This window comes from Oculina patagonica, chromosome 14 (genome assembly GCF_052425735.1).
Source record: "Oculina patagonica isolate OP01 chromosome 14, crgOcupat, whole genome shotgun sequence".
Classification (NCBI taxonomy): Eukaryota; Metazoa; Cnidaria; class Anthozoa; order Scleractinia; family Oculinidae; genus Oculina; species Oculina patagonica.
In genome coordinates this window covers 22,139,679-22,156,430 of record NC_135771.1, presented here as the reverse complement: position 1 = coordinate 22,156,430, position 16,752 = coordinate 22,139,679, and the positions used below count along the sequence as shown (strand labels likewise).

General features: G+C 38.9%; 1 protein-coding gene across 1 annotated transcript; it reads right to left on the bottom strand.

The window, feature by feature from the left end:
- Nucleotides 1-1,898: 1,898 nt before the first annotated feature.
- On the bottom strand, nt 1,899-11,464 carry LOC144639225 (uncharacterized). The gene is made up of 3 exons (XM_078498511.1): nt 10,563-11,464; nt 5,776-6,222; nt 1,899-4,613 (listed from the first exon to the last, which is right to left on the bottom strand). Exons 1-3 carry the CDS (start codon nt 11,130-11,132, stop codon nt 3,117-3,119), a joined length of 2,514 nt encoding a protein of 837 aa, XP_078354637.1. The 5' UTR covers nt 11,133-11,464; the 3' UTR covers nt 1,899-3,116.
- Nucleotides 11,465-16,752: the final 5,288 nt, after the last annotated feature.

The window sequence follows — 16,752 nt, the reverse complement described above, 5'->3', positions numbered from 1 at the left end:
CTAACTAGATTACCTCTGGATCTGTCTCTTGCCAGGTGCACGTCTCTTTTGATAATTGTCTTTATGTCAGTTACGTTCTGGAAAAGTTATTTTAAAAAAAAACTTTTCCAGAAAGTAACTGGCATAAAGATTGAAATCTTGTATTCAGATCAGAAGAGCTTGAGAGACGCTTAAGGTATCACGTAAGGAAAATTGGCGTTTGCGTTCCAAGTAAAATTGTCTGCAAACCATAAATGCTAACCCCAATAAAATATATATTTTCTGAAAGCTTATGCAATAAAACAAAGCTAAGTAAACTAATACCTAGAAATCAAGTCCAAATTCTAATTTTATTTGAAGAGACGCGCGTAGGGGGACTACCCATATTTGCCTGTGTAATTTTGCCTTTTTATTTTTTGCTAGACTATTTTAAATGCTAGATATGTAATCTATCAATTTTACTAACGTCACCTTATGACCTAAATATTCCAGTATTTTAGTAGAAGCAATTGCTGAAATTACCAAGAAGATTATTGCTTTGACCACCTTATAAATAATCTTTTGTACAAACATTTTCATGTATTTACACAAAGTGGCCTTTAAAATTTGCGTTCAATTTTACTTCTTCTTTAAAAATATTCGAAAGTAAAAACCTGTTTGGTGTTAAGGTCCTTTTTAATCATGACCCTAACCGTGCTGACATACGTAGGGACATGTTTCAGGGACATAAGTAGCAGGGACAGAATCACTACATGTACACACAGAAGAAAATCTTTCTGGGACATTTTGCAGGGACGCGTCCCATAAAGAGACATGTCCCCGCAACATGTCCCTGGTACATTCTGTCGTGTGTGTGCACTTCGTGATTTTATCGCTGCTACATGTCGCTGTGACATGTTCCTGCAACATGTCCCTGGTACATTTTCTTTTGTGTACAGTTATTTCAATTAACGTTGTCGGATGAAAGCATTTAAGCCTACGCGATAAGACTGAAAGGTGGTCTGGGTATACTCTAAAGTTAGAATTTGGTATATTCGCCTGGAGGAAATGTACAAACTTGTTTTTTTGAAAGTGACGAGTTTGTTTTTCCTCTCAGGAGGCGTCGCATGCATTTGAGTTTGGCTGAAAGTGCCTTGTTTTCACATGTTTGAAGAGAAAGAAAATTTGTAAATTTTTATTTCTCATGTCGTTAGATCTCTTTAGTATTCAGCACGTGCAGTAGCTCTCTTCTTCTACCCATACTTCCTTTCGGTCCTGTCGCGTGTATTTTTCTGCTTTTTTCCAACAACCTTCCTTCTCTTCGAATAGCTGTGTACATATCGTGATTTTGTCGCTGCCGCATGTCGCTGCAACATGCATGTTTCCACAACAACCCCTTTTCTATGCATACACCTTAAAACACAACGCATTTCAACTAAGTGGCAGGGCCCATTTACAGTATAGTGCGCGGTCTTACTTGGGCATAAAAGGTAGCCAGGCAGCTGAGCATTTACATAAACAGCTGGGTCTATTTCGCGCGAGCTTAATTCTTCCGCCGCTCAACAGACGTCTGCAAAGAGCTTTAATATAAGAATATAACTTTCTAGGTCGAATCACCAGACATCCTTTGACGTAGTCAATGGTACAAGTGCTTAATAGATTTGACTACGAGTACGAGATCGAGTACGAGTACGACTTTGGAATTTGGAGACAATTGTATCCCCCGAACTCTAACTCTTTCCTGCTGCTGGCTAACACATAAATAAACGTTAGGGATAAGATGGGTGTGCTAAGTGATTATTAGAGGCACACGAATTTGGTTTAATTTGAAAACTCGTACTCGTTCTTAATCTCGTACTCGTAGTCCAATATAACGGTCGCTAATATGGACCCAGAGACCGGAATTCACCATAAACTACTACTGGTTCCACCGAGATAAGCGGATAAAGAATTTAATACGTCAAGAGACGGCTGTCTACGTGTGCTATTAGAAAAGGTCTTCTAGTAAACAATCTACAATCAGCATATTATAGAAAAAATAATTGCAATGCGTGCAAGAAATTTGTATCTTACATGCACATCGTCTCAATGGAAATACTTTGGTATTCAGTCAAAGATCTCTGCTACACAAAAGATTAAAACGACAGTATTTTTATATCAACTTGCGAAATACTATACTTGCCTAAATAAAACATACATTAGTTTCTTTGCGCGCTTAATTGTTCCCCGACTCGAGAGGCGTCTTAGATTCTTCTTAGGCGTAATGTGATTGGTTGTTGCTTGGTTACAAATTTTCACGTGGAAAGTAACCACCAGTGAGAGACAGTTATCTCTACAGCTGCATCATGTCATTACTTTGGACGTTTTTCTTCGTCGAATCTCAGTCGTAAGCGCGTAGATAGATGCTTGTGCTGGAATTAATTTAAGATTCTGTATTTCCAGCTAAATAATTGAAAAATGTTTGTTTACCCTCGGACGTACTTGCCAATTTAATGGAGAGGTGGCCGGGAGGATGGAGGGAAAATGTTACCGCCAAATATATTGCCTAGGATTTTTGATGATGCGTTATCAGAAAAAAAAAATAAGAAAACAAACAAACAAAATTCGTTTTGAAATTTCTAGTTCTAATGGAATCAAAGCTGCGCATTTAAGGCCCGGACACACCCTGCAAGATTCCGCGTACATTGCAATCGACAAGGCCCCACGCGGTTATTTATACATTGCCGACGCGTCAATGTACAAATCACTATCAAGTCACTGTACAAGTCACAAAGCACGATCAAAAATCACGTAACCAAATCACGAAGCCAAGAAGAATGAACCGTACCTAATTAGTACTTTTACTCTTAGAGCAAAAAACATACAAACAAAAAAAAAATAAAAAAAGGAAAAAAAAAAATAAGACAGTGCTGTTTGGGTTTGAGCCACACCACTGCGCGCAATGATACAAACTCAAATATTTGCTATATCGCACAATGCGTCCGAACCTTTCAACATGCCATAACAAAAGTATTTCACAAAGTGCCTGAAGAGTTATCTTAGAGCTAAAATAAAAAAGTTGTCTTCACAAAATGGCAGTGACATTTACCATCACCAAAACCGACGCCCTTTTTCATCCTTCCCACCAAACCTTCTCCCGTTGTACGTCCGAACTAGGGTTAAACACGAGTCATACTCTGAACATTGTCTCTTTTATGTCCCCTTATCGCTGACCTAAGCATATCCTCCCTACCCTCAGATTCCAACGCGTTGCTACTTTTCGAGGGTGTAGAATGTTGCAAATTTTTTAATTCTTGCGGAGAATTTCTGTCTGTATTTTGCGAGTTTCTTGTACTGTCCGCACATTTCCTAGCATTATTATCAACAAAAGACCCATTCAGAGGCGGCCTGTGTAACTTTTCTTCCGATCTCACAAGCGGCGAGATGGGTAATGACGTAATACCACGATTTCCACCAATTGCGTTCCTTCTTTTACATGGCGGAGTGTTACTGGACGCGAGTTCGCTTTTGGACCTCACCCGAGGCTCAATAGAGAGCTTGTTGTGAGCTTTCCCTTCGTTTAAATTTTCGGATGATTTCCATGGCGGCGCAGGCTCAATTTTATCGTCTTTCCTTTCTTGTTCCTTGTCACACTCATCATAATCGTTGCTAGAATCAAACGTTACTCCACGTAAATTAACATGAGCGTGACTAGAGTCACGCCGTGACCGCATCTCATCTTCTGTTTTTTCGTCAGAAAGAACAGCCCTTCTGCCCTCGTTATTCTTGCGTTCTGATGTGTTTGACTCATTGGAAGAATCGTGCGCTCCACCGTCCCCGTCCGGTGGTGAGTTTTCACTTTGAGATTTCCCAGGAATTCCACTTTCCCCTGGGCTTTCCCCGTCCGTTGTTGTATAGTAACTGTCTCTTTCTTTCTCGTGCGATGACCCATCGCCGTTTCCACGATTAGCGAGGCGTTTACTTCCCCCTCTTCTTCTCCTACGACTCTGTCTCCTGACCGGAGGGGTGGGGGCCGGGGAAATCGCCATTCGGCGATGTGATGGAGCCGTGATATGCAACATGACGTCACTGGCCCCCTTGAGACCGCTGGATATATCCATTGCGCTCCCAGTGGGAGGAGAAGAGAACAGCTCCTCTGCGCTCTTTTTAACATTTGAAGTACGTTCTATATCTGAGTTGTCCGACTCGAGCGGAGGCAGCGTAGAGGGTGGTAGCACTGCTTCCCGACGAAACGAGCGGCATCGAGGAGTTATCGATGGATTCCGAAGGCTCTTACGAGGCAGAGCCAAGGATTCTTCGCGAGGGCTCGGGTTGCTCACCGCTTCGGAACTGTCCGAGTTTCCGTCGTTGTTGTATAAAGTCGACTCTGACACGAGCGCTCCTGCAGCTCCGAGCAATATCGGCGTGCGCTTCTTCTTGGGGAGCTTCAACTGCGCTTGCGCATGAGAATAAAACAAAGTAAAGTTGCTGCCAATCACAGACACAGGAAGAGCTACGATAAGAACTCCAACGCATGCGCAAACTGTGCCAATAACCTTTCCAAGAACAGACTTTGGATGAACATCACCGTAACCTACTGTTGTCATGGTGATTACTGCCCACCAAAAGGCTTCTGGGATGCTTCCAAAATCCGACGCCGACGGTGGGTCAAGAGTCTGAGGAAAAAAAAATATATAAGCTAGTAATAGAGCAACACTTTTTATTTCAATAGTCACGATATAGGGTTGATCTGTAGACTAAAAATCTAGCTAGGATGACCTTGGACAGCATAATAAACAGAAGTACTGCTCAATAGCTTTCGTGTGAATGGTCACACACTAGGGTTTAATCCACAGACTTAAAAGTTAGAACCACCTTACACAGCATAATCAACAGCACCACATGAAAGTACTGCTCGATAGCACTTATTTGAGTGGTCACACACTAGGGTTACTTCTACAGACTTTAAAGTTACAACCACCTTGTACAGCATAATTAACAGTACCACATAAAGTACTGCTCAACAGCTTTCGTGTGAATGGTCATACACTAGGGTTTATTCACAGACTTTAAAGCTAAAAACACCTTATACAGCATAATAAGCAAGAATGGTCACAGACTAGGGTTTATTTGAAAAAGTTAAAGTGCTTTGTACAGCAAAATAAATAGTACCATATTACAGTATTGCTCAATACAGTCAACTCTCTCTAAGACGGACACCGTCGGGACCGGCCCCAACTGTCCGTCTTATAGAGGTGTCCGCCTTATAGAGAGTCGAGGTAACGTGACACCAGAAATTTTGAGACGATAAAGCTAAACGGCTATGCACAACGAATACACGTCTGTTTTAGTCACTTACGTTAGCAAAACCTCACCTATAAAGTGGAACAAAAATAATATCAGAGATTCAACTTGTTTGTTAATAACAAACGGTGATACTGTAAGTAGAAAACTAAATCTACAAGTTTAAGCAGAGAAGTAATGCGTTTTAGCGGATTGTTTTTGGTAAATTTGGTATTCTAAAGGCGCTGACCTGCTATGCTATATGTCGATAACAAAGTTTTGAAGTATTATTCACGAAAAAATAACTTTTAGTGCCTGTCCGTTGGCGGTTTCAAAGTGTCCGTTGTCCGTCTTAGAGAGGTGTCCGTCTTACAGAGAGTTTTCTTACAGTAAAATGACTGAAAAACGGCAGGGACCATAACCAGGTGTCCGTCTTATGGAGGTGTCCGTTAAGAGAGAGTTGACTGTACCTTAACTTGAATAACTGCACAGTTGGTTTTATTGCTGCACACTTGGTTTTTACCTTGATAAGCCCAGAATGTCAAAGCTTCTTACCTTTTCTGCGTAGAAAACTAACGTTGAGAAAATCACCATGGGAATCAACAGAATAAGAATCAATAGAAACAGCTCCCGTGCACTGGCCCTCAGAGTATGCCCAATCACCTGCATGCCACTCATGGTCCGGAAAAACCGGAATAACCGGAAAATCCTGATCAACCGCAGAACGAAGAGAAACGTAAGGGTGCCTCCTGGACTTGCTAAGTTGACGTAAAGAGGAACAACGGACGTTATGTCGACCCAAGTCATGAATGTTTTAAAAAATTCAATCAGTGAAGGGCATGAGCAAAGTCTGGCCAGGAAGTCGGCTGAAAACCACACCAAGTAGAAATACTCCATGCCTTCAAACATTCCGTGGTATTTGTGACTAAGAATATCTATGGATTCCAGGCAAAATGTGAGCACCGATAGGACAATAACAATCAATGACACCATAGCAAATATCTGAAAAAGAACAAAACATCATATAGCTTGTGATGTAATTATCTCCCAGGTACCTGTCGGGAAACTTCCTGTCATCCGGGATATTACTTCATGGGTTCTTACATGAAAGTTAGGCGCGTAATTTCGATCCCTTTTCGCTGATATTCTCAATATCTTTTTTGTATCTTTTTCTTATGTAATCTTTTAATGATTGTTATGAAATAAAACGGCCACACATGTGACCAAAAAAGGCAAAAATGGACTGTTTTCTTCGCTAACATTAGTTTCGTAGCGAGTATCTGCAGTGCCGTAGCCATAATTTTTGCATATACAAGGCAAGATCTGTGATCGCCAAAGCTGCGACCAACAAGGGAGCCCTGCTTCGGGCATTTCCCAGGACATTTTGAAATCTAGAAGGTCTGAAACGCTATTTTCAGGATTTTCATAGCGTATTTCTTCAGAAAAATCAATCACGTTTAACTAGGAATAATTTGCCTAACTAAACGTATTTTGTTTCAAAAACACTGTAGTTGCAAACCCGTATTTTCTCGATTAAACGCCGGACCCCGATTAGACGCCGGACTCGTATAAACGCCGAGTCAAAATTGATAATTTTTAAATAAACGTCGGGGGCGTTTAATCGAGGTCCCAGCTTTTATTTGCGGTCGAGCTAACAAATAAATATATTCTCTTGAATAGCACTGCTATGACATACTAATACTGTATGCTACTTTGGTAATTTTAATAAATGCTCAAAGGATAATTCCTGCGTTACATTACTTGAATGGATGTTCGTGTTCGTGTTGTCGTGACTGACGAACTTTCTTTCGTGTGGCGTAGTGCTCACTGTCGTTGAAATTGCGAGGATCCTCTAACTTTCGATTATAAGTCGGAGGAGAACGTTTATTAACGAGGAGGATGATGGCGATGCTGCCGTTTATGAACTTGTTACTTTGTACCCATAAAATTTACTTGCTCCTTTTTTGTTCATGTTTGTCACAAATCTTGATTACAAAAAAAACATTCCGTATGTAATACTGTAACTTTTGGTAATAATCATCCTCGAAGACCCAGGGACAGTTTGTCAAGGCGGGACGAAGGGATGGAAAAATCGTCCCGCCTTGAAAATCTGCCCCTGGGTCACGACTAATTGATAATAGCAAATCAAACTGGAAAATGATAAAAAAAAATTGCACCTCGTAAATAAACGCCGGATTACGGGTAAACGCCGGCTTCAAATAAAATTAAAATAAAAAAAATTTATATTATTTTAATATTTATAAATAATATTTTTTTTATCCCCAAATTTTTTTCCACAAAAACAATAAATAAAATTTCTTATCTTATCTTATCTTACTCCGGGTCCACCAAGCCAAGTTTGAAATAAACGCTGGAGGCGTTTAATTGAGGAAATACGGTACTTAGCTTTTGTTATCTATCTTGCTCAAAATTATTAATTGGAACAATAATAATCAATGCCTTTCGTATTTTAACCGCAGCCAATTTGACTAATTGGGGCTGGACCACCTCAATAAAGTTGTATGTAGCTTCTTAAACTACCACAATAAGCCAGGCTAGTCTTGGAAACAAATCTTAATAATTGGAACCTCAAAATGATATGCTTTCTGACTTAAGCACACTATCAAAAAATGGCGTACTGCAAAATATTTCCTGACATAAACTGCCTTTCTTGTCAAAAGCATTATAAACACTTTTTAAAAATAGGCATGTATTAATTGATTCGACAGTTGAAAGCTCTCTGTGCTAATTTCATACATGACAAAAGCGTTCAGACTATAGATTTTCGTGTGACCATATTAATTCCCAGCTGGTGGGTATAAATAATTGAAGTTAATATCCTGGATGTGTACTTCATTTCCTTTGCCACTAAGGGACAAAACTGTTAAAGTACTTGAATGGCTAACAGGCTTAGCTAAATGACTTTGGCAACGCGCATCAATAAAACATGTTCAATTTAAAGTCGGCTGAAATTTTCGTATATAAAATAGTCAGAGTAAATATGACATATATGAGAGTTAAAAGAACATTTTTCGCTAGACATTCGTCTGATTTAAACAGCATTGAAATAGCTTGTCTGGCAATTTAGCATTAAAAAAGTAAATACATAAATTGGTAGATGAAAGTTTATTGTAAATAACAGAGAAAAAGGCATGTGCGACATTTATTGTCTTATGTTAAAAATAACAACAAAATTAGTTGTTTTATTTCCCTGTTACTTATTTCGTTCATAGTATACTGAATACCAGAAGCCAAAAAAAAAAATATGAGGGTACACTAAAATTTAAAATTATCCCTTGCTACTGTTGTGTCGGGCTGTATACAAACGGAAATTTTAATGAGTTAAGGTGTAGGGTTTTGTTTGTTTTGAAAGCGGTTATAGCGTTTGAAGTCGCGGTTTTTATTGTAACATCGTTGGGAGAAAGCAATGATTGTACTTCTAGATGTGATCGGCACTGTGTAATATATATAAAATAGTGTACGAAAAGTCATGTTAACTTGGAATACATTGAAGGAAATTTGGCGCATTAAGGACCATAATGTTTCTATTTCTATGTTTCACTTTCTCTCAAGATGGAGCTGTGTAACAATGATTATTTTGATAGTTGTTCGTTTAGTAAAGGTTCGTGCAAATTAAAAATAAAAATACGTAGTATATTTTGCAGATATGAATTATTTTCAATTGGGCGAAAAGAAAAATCGCAAAAAAGGAAGAAAATGGCTTCTATTAACTTCTGTAAGCCGACAGATTATTTTCCTAGGCCAATGACACTGTCAAATGGATTTTATTAAAAACTATCAAGATCGCGAGAAAAACGTAATATTGCCTAACAACTGTTAGACAGACATGTCTTTTACAAAGTAAACAATTTGACATAGATTTTCGATAGATTATAGACCCAAGGCAATGTTTTGTATTTCACCTTAATTCATACTTCGCTCGGCTTATGCAAAACATTTCTCATTTTTTTTCTGAAATGAGAAATTAACAGATTGCTTTGAAATCTATCGGGAGAGATTTAATGAAATTTTGATAAAGTGTATTGATAAAGATTCCTAGTTTCGAGAAAAATCCTTTCAACCTTCAATACACTGGTTCGATATAACGTAAATAAAATAGTTTTGAAAATAAAGCCCTAACTTCAACAGAATATTATGTCAATGCTTTTAATAGACACTAAAGAGTAAAAATATTGTAGCTCTGACTTGATCGAAAAAGGAGGCGAAATTAACTGTTATTTTGTTTATCAGAAAGTGTACGTGATTTTTTAACTTTCAGAAGTTACATGTGGTTCTCCGAGCAGAAAGGTTTACTTTTGTTATCGCAGCCAAAACAATGTATTGTATCAAAAGGGGCTTTGATCGAAAAAAATGCAAATTTTACAAGAGACAAATTCCATGAACTGGTGTTTAGCACTTTGTGTATGGCGACGAGCCCTTTTTGATTCTTCATACGGTTTATGAGGGGCTCCACTAAATCCTACATCGAATACTGAGTGAAAAAATTAAGCAGGGATAATAATATTTATAACTAAAGAAGAAATCTTTTACGAGATCTAATAATACGAGAATGGCACACATTTATTGCCATGGTTATTAATGCAAAAATGCTTTAAGAGTCTTGTTGCTATAGACGGCGAATTTCATGTCAGTAATTTAACAGCGGGACAGCAGGGCGACATGTTGATGTTTACAGCGAAACTTTTTCAAGGTTTAAAACATGCATCCTGACAACCGTTGATGAATTTTAAATAAAAATAAAATAATTAAAAACAAATTCGCGCTTCGAGGCCCGGTTCTGCGGTGAAATTTTATCATTGAACTAGATGGAATCAAATTTACGTTTAATAAGACGTATTCTGCGTCGAGATGACTTCTAATTTAAATTGTTTTCGAAAAAAATTGAGCTGTTTTCGAGTGGTAAACCGATAGCGATACCGCAAGTGCCCTGGTTTAGGTTTCGACATCACATCCACTTGACTAGTCAAAACGCCAACTCTTTTTTAATTTGCATACGCATATAAAAACGACGCTTTTGCGCGCGTACAACTTATAAACGAAGAAATATATCCTTCTTACGCAAGCTCTGGCATTGAGGAATTTACCTGCGTCTCAAATCACGTATTTCACTAAAAAAAAAAAACGACAGAAAAAAGCAACGGTGTAAAAAAGTACACATCACTTCCGTTCTAAATTTGCAAAGCATTCAATTCAGGAAAAGGACGCGATATCTTTACAAGATACTTGCTGCGTAAAATTGCTTTTATAAATAACCGAAATTTTTTTTGTTATGATTATTATTATTTAATTTGCATTTGACGGTAAAATAAGGAAACCCTTACCTGCGCGTATTTTGAAGAATATGGCTGCTCTAACATTGCCCAAACTTCCTTTTTCCACCTCGTTCGTGAAGATTCCTTGCGTCGCACTTTAAACGCGCTGGCTTCATTTTCGGATTCCTCGACGCTTTTTTGCAATCCTTCGAAGGCTTTCAGCGTATCTTGAGCGTTTCTATGTTGGGTATAATTACTCCAACAACACGGTTCCATTTGCAACTCGTCGATCCCCCAAAACGCCAGTTCTTCTTCAAATAGCGGTCCGCATACATCACTGGGGCTGTGAAGTTTACCGGTACGATAGTAATTGATAATACTAGCGAAAACCCCAGGATGACGATCGAAAAAATACTCGTTGTTTTCCGGGTCGTACTCGGCTTGTTTTGAAGCATTTTCCGCGATCCAGGCCAGCCTTGAATCCGGTACAACTCTAAGCGTGCTTAAATACGTTTCATGTCGATAGCCGCCTACATTAATTATAACACGGTCTTTTGCGACTCCGCCGCGCGCCGGCAGCAAATCTTCGAAGTTAGATTCGGATTTAACCCGCGCGATTCCTAACCCAGGCTCAAGCATATTATACTGCAGTTTAGACCATACACTCTCAGCTGTACACGGCCATTTTCCTAATCAAAAATCACTTGAAGCGAATAGTGCTGTTCGGTTCAATTCAAAACACACAGGTTACATCTATCATCATTGCGCTGGACAGCCACCTGTTTGGCAGAATCTTCATGTAATTTAAACACATTTGCATTTTAAGCACAACATGCTTCTTTGCTGCCCTTTCTGCTGTGTTATATCTGCACGGTTAATACGTCCATTGCTCGAAATGTACCATCCATTAAATAACACCTTTAAATGACATCTGAGCGTGCAAAAAACATCCTAGTTTGCGGTACGGGCTCTAGAAGTACTCTTGTTAATTTATAAAAGCCCTAAGGTTTGTTTTACGTTGTAAATCAATATTTAAACACAATGAACCGGACTATTGGCCAATCACCGACCGACTTTGGCCTATCGACTAAAAGCTTTAAAATCTTCATCTTTAGCATAGATTATTTGGCGACTTTCACTGTCAAAACAGTAGTCTGAAACTTAACACATCAAGATCTTGCAAGAAAGAACTAGGCGGGCACAAAATAGTGGAAGGAAAATGAAAAATAAGCATTGTTATAAATCACAGACTGAGAGCCTGTGGCCAAACAGTTGTGAGAAAATTATCCCTTTTAGGTCAGACTTTCGTCTACGGCCTAAAAGCGAACGAAATCGATATATGTGTGTTTAAGCAGAAGAGTTAAGTTGTCGAAATTGCGGTTAAAATCATACTAGATGAGACCTAAACTCGCTGCTCTAGCTAGAGAAAAACAATGAAATTCACAACGGACAATTGCAATAATTAGTTTGTTGTTAGTCAGGCGCTGGAATTGAACTAAATATTCGATTCGAGCGTTTTGGGGCTAATGATATAAAAAGGAATGGAAAATTTAATTTTCCAGGGGAACCCCTAGACGGATTTTTAAAAAATTCTAATTTAACGCCAGGCTCTAATGAAAATGAAGGATGATGAAAAATGAAATAATTAAGCATTTTCGGAGTTATTTTGTTCCCGACATTTTAATCTTCGCGGCATTAGCGACCACCCGTCATCTCATAGTTTGATTGCATTGAAATAATCGACGTTATGGAAAAATCCTTTTGATGTTTACTTCAGGTATGAGGACGTTTGAGAATCTTGAGCCATAGCGTTGAACACTGTCAGTCTTTGAGGTATTTCCTTTTTAAAACCCAAAGCACGAAATTATTGTTTTTGTTACAATAGGCGCATAAATTCTTTACTAGGCCTTAGGAAACCTAAGAGCAGATTTAGAATTGTAATAATAAGCCAGCATTAAGAAATAACAAACATTCGCACTGTCTTAACGGAAATATTTAAAATAACATCAAATAAATTTGCTGTAGAATTCAAGGTCGAAATTCGTAGTTGCAAATTGTTTATCTATTTGTAATTATTTATTTGGTGGTGATGTTTTGATTCTAGTAATTTAAAACATTTCAACACCAGCTTTAATTAATCAATCCAGTGGGCTTTATTTTTATGTTGTCGAAGGAGCTTAAAAGTCGTGTTATCCTACAAAATCTAACGATTCCACAGTGAAATACGGCTCGCTGTCTTTTCCAGCGTGAAACACTTAGTGATAAAACTGTTTGGGTTATAAAATTAATGCAAATGGCATAACTTGTTGATGGCTTGGGGCCCTTTTACGCCTATGTTTTGGCTAAAACAGGTCTCCTATTTAAGCAATCCACTAGAGCATTGATTAAGAGAATAGACCTTTAAACATGTATGAGGGAATAAAAGGTCTTAATTCACCAGAACTGATTGAAAAATGCATCCGACTTTGAAATAAGCCTCGTACGTTGTATGAAGTTTGTTGACTACGGTCAGCGGGGGGCAAACATGGCGGCTTTATTAATTAAGATACCTTTTCTTGTACACGAGTAGAATATCATTATATTCCTTGCGCGGAGCAGAGCTGCGCCCGCAATTAGTAACCGCACTTGCATGCGCGCGCACGTGAATTGAAAACAATTACTCTTCATGGAATAGAATTAAGCCCCGGATACTAAGCTTGGATAAATTTTGTTCCAAGTTGGCCGTGATTAAGCCATTGCTCGTAAAAAACTGCTTGGAAAGAGGTTTTCATCTCGCATTCTGCCTTGTTAGCTCTCTTGAGCCTTGAGATTTAAGTGACAGCGATTTTTTAATTCTTTATGACATAATGTATGTTGCAGTTTTGATTACGTTGTGGTTGATACCATTGATTGTACTGCGTGATCTGCGGGCTATTTTGTTGTTTTTGATGACCTTCTTTCGTTGTAATTTAACATTTTCATTATATGATTTCGATTTTCTTTCGAATATGCTAGCTTTGCTTGAATAACACCTTGTAAAGCAATAGTAAAAATGACAATTCACTCACGCACAAACGTAGAAAGATTTTTTCTTAAAGGAGAAGTTCACTCCAGAATGGCCATTTATTTTCTTTACGCCAATAAAAGGTTTATACAAAGATGTGTTGTTCACCAAAATTTCAGTCTCCAACGTGCGCTACAACCCTACCAAATCTTTCCCAAAACTCGACAACTGAGCGCCGCCATCTTGGCGCTGGTAATGTATGCGTGATGTCAAAGAGCTCAGGCTGAAGTTTGGCGGGGAAATTTATAAACTCGAAACTCCTTGTTTCTTTGTAGTGGCTTTTATTTGTCAAAATGCCTGTTTGTGCAGCTCCATTTTGTTCAAAGAGAGCCCCAGGAAATACAAAAAACAAGGAGATTTTACTTTTAAAATATTCCCGCCACATTTCAGGCTGAGCTCTTTGACGTCATGCATACATTACCAGCTCCAAGATGGCGGCGTTCAATTGTCGAGTTTTGGGAAAGATTTCATAGGGTTATAGCGCACGTTGGAGGCTGAAAGTTTGGTGAATAACATATTTTTGTGTAAACTTTTTATTGGCGTAAAGAAAAGAAATGCCCATTCTGGAGTGAACTTCTCCTTTAATGTCAGGAGGTGTCGGTGGAATTTAAAGGGGTTCATTCGATATGGAGACGAGTAAGGGGGGGGGGGGGGGGTTAAATTGAAATTGAATTAATAAAATGAATGTTACGAGTTACTGCACTCCGATAAAAGAACATTTAAAATCGGTTCGATGTTTTCAAAAAAAAGTGGCTCTTAATTAAACTCCTTCAATATAATTGCCAAAAAATGGCAAAGGAATATTTTATGAAGGCAGCTTGTGTACGCTAACCCTGACAAAATATTTTGGAGCAACTCGTACTCAACAGCTACAGTTCAAAAATCCATCTTGAAAAAACTGAACACGTTTTAGAAAAGGAGTGTCGATATACATTTGGAAAAGAGTCTTGGTATGTATGTATCAGATTTTCGATCATTCCGCACCTTACAGTGTGTAAATGTATTTAGCACTGCTGTGCAAGTTGAGGACACTGTAAATGAGTAATAGGGTGAGGAGGGAATCAAATTTGCAGGCCATTTCGACCTACACTGATCAAGAGAGCATAAAGTAGATTATTGTATGAGGCTCTGATAGCACCGTTTAGACACTGATTTCATTGCATTTTATTAGCCTTATTTTACTAGTTGTACCTATCGGTGTGCCACGCTCTCATTTTCAGTTTGTTTTTGCTTTTGTGACATGTGGGGCGGGCTCTCTGTGTCCGGCGGCGGGCGGCCCGCGCGCTCTCGCGCCCCTCTCCCGTCCTCCCCGGGTGGGCTCCTTCGTCCCGTCCGCGTCGTCCACGGGCCCCCCGGGGCCCCGCGGCGTCGCTCGTCCGCGCGCCGGTTGGTTCGGTCCACCTATGCTCCCGCCTCTCGCGTCCGTCCGCTGCCTCCGCGCTCTCGGCCCGGCGGTCTGGCGGTGCGGGGTCTCCGGGTTGGGGGAGAGCACATGTCCGGTCGCGTGGACGCCATTGGTCATTGCTCTCTGCGGGTGGGGGGCGGGGAGACATCCCATTGGGGTCCCCCATTGGTGTCCCTTCGCAGACTGATTCTCCCCACTCTCCACCGGCTCCCCCCTCGCTCGGCTGTCTCGTTGGAATAAAAGAAAAAGAAAGCAGTCGCTTTTGTTTAGAACTTCGAGTGCTTCCAGCTATATACCGAGAGTTGGAGAAAAGACAAGGATAAAAACCTTATATTTATCAAAGATCAATAATTATTAACAAGCCAAGACCTGTATTTGTTGAATTTCTTGTTTTATTTTCAGTGAGGGTCATGCGACTTTAAAAATTAATTGTTCTTCATTCATATCTAACGATACACTGAGAATCATTAATATTGTCATTGTAATTTTTTAACAATCTATCACAAAGAAGCTCTATAAAGCGAGACTTGTGCATTTTGCATTAATCAAATACTCTAAATCTCGTCGTCAAATTCAATTTCTGTTCATAAACAGAACTACATAATAAGAATTTGATCATTTACAGAATTTAAAATAAAATTAATTAGAGAGCTTCGTCTAAAAACTACTTGTAATGAAGAGTTTCTAAAGCAAAATATCGGCGGGGGGACATTGAAACGCCGCAAACAAGAGTCACTTCTTTTAAACTGATATATCCTTTACTTCTTTCATAGAGAAACGAGCGAAAGATACCATAAGCTATGTAAAGCCGGATATATCTGGTTTCCTGCTTAAAGGAACTGTGTCACGGCTAGGTCTGATTTTAGTAAGTTTGCCAAATACATGCAATAGAACTTAAGGTTAGCGAAGAAATTACTTCTATGGATCTAAATGACAAAACCATAGCTTCATTACAAATAAGTATGTATCCCGTGCGTAATTAAAAGTTACAAACAGACGAGATTAACATTGAAAAATGTTCAGCCTATAACAGCTTTTCAAAAACCCATATCGCGATCTGTTTCAATCTTCTTCAATTTTTGTCACATCCGGACCTTCTTTTGTATTCGCTGTGTTATTGAAATGTTCCTTTACTGTTTTAATAAAACCTGGTTTTCACTAGTTAGAACTGGCAAGCACAAGCGGCATATTGGAGTAACAGCTCTTATTTCACCTTGATAAACGGCTTCGACGCAAGTTAAATTAGTCAAAGGTCAAAATTTGTCCATTGTTGCGTGATTGCGCTTGTGCTTGCAGCTTGTGGTACTGCCCGTCGCTAGCTCGAAACACCAGGCTTAAGCTAGTTGTTGTTATATTTCACTAAAGTTCTGGTGACTATTTACCTAGTCTAAATCTCGCTAAAATCCGTAACACAGTTCCTTTAAAGTACTATTAAAGATGATATCTTTCTTGATCACGCACCAGAGTACAAATAAACAGTTTCAGCTGCTCGAAAATCCTAGACTACTGACATATATCTTACAATAGGAAAATACTCTTTCAATTACATAAGATAGCCATGATAAACAAATTTTACAAAATTTACAAAATGTAACCTGAGGGTATTTTATTTCAAGTTAAAGGAAGTCGAGGTAACTGCTCTTCTCGTGCTATGCAGCTGAAACCGTTTGATTTGAAGACCGGAGCACACCACTTTTTGGAAGTTAATATTATAAGTACAATTCAAAACTACTTTTTATTTTACTGTATAAATCGAAAATTCTGACACACACTCGAGCAGCTTTCAATTGACTGTCGTGAGTGCTTGAATT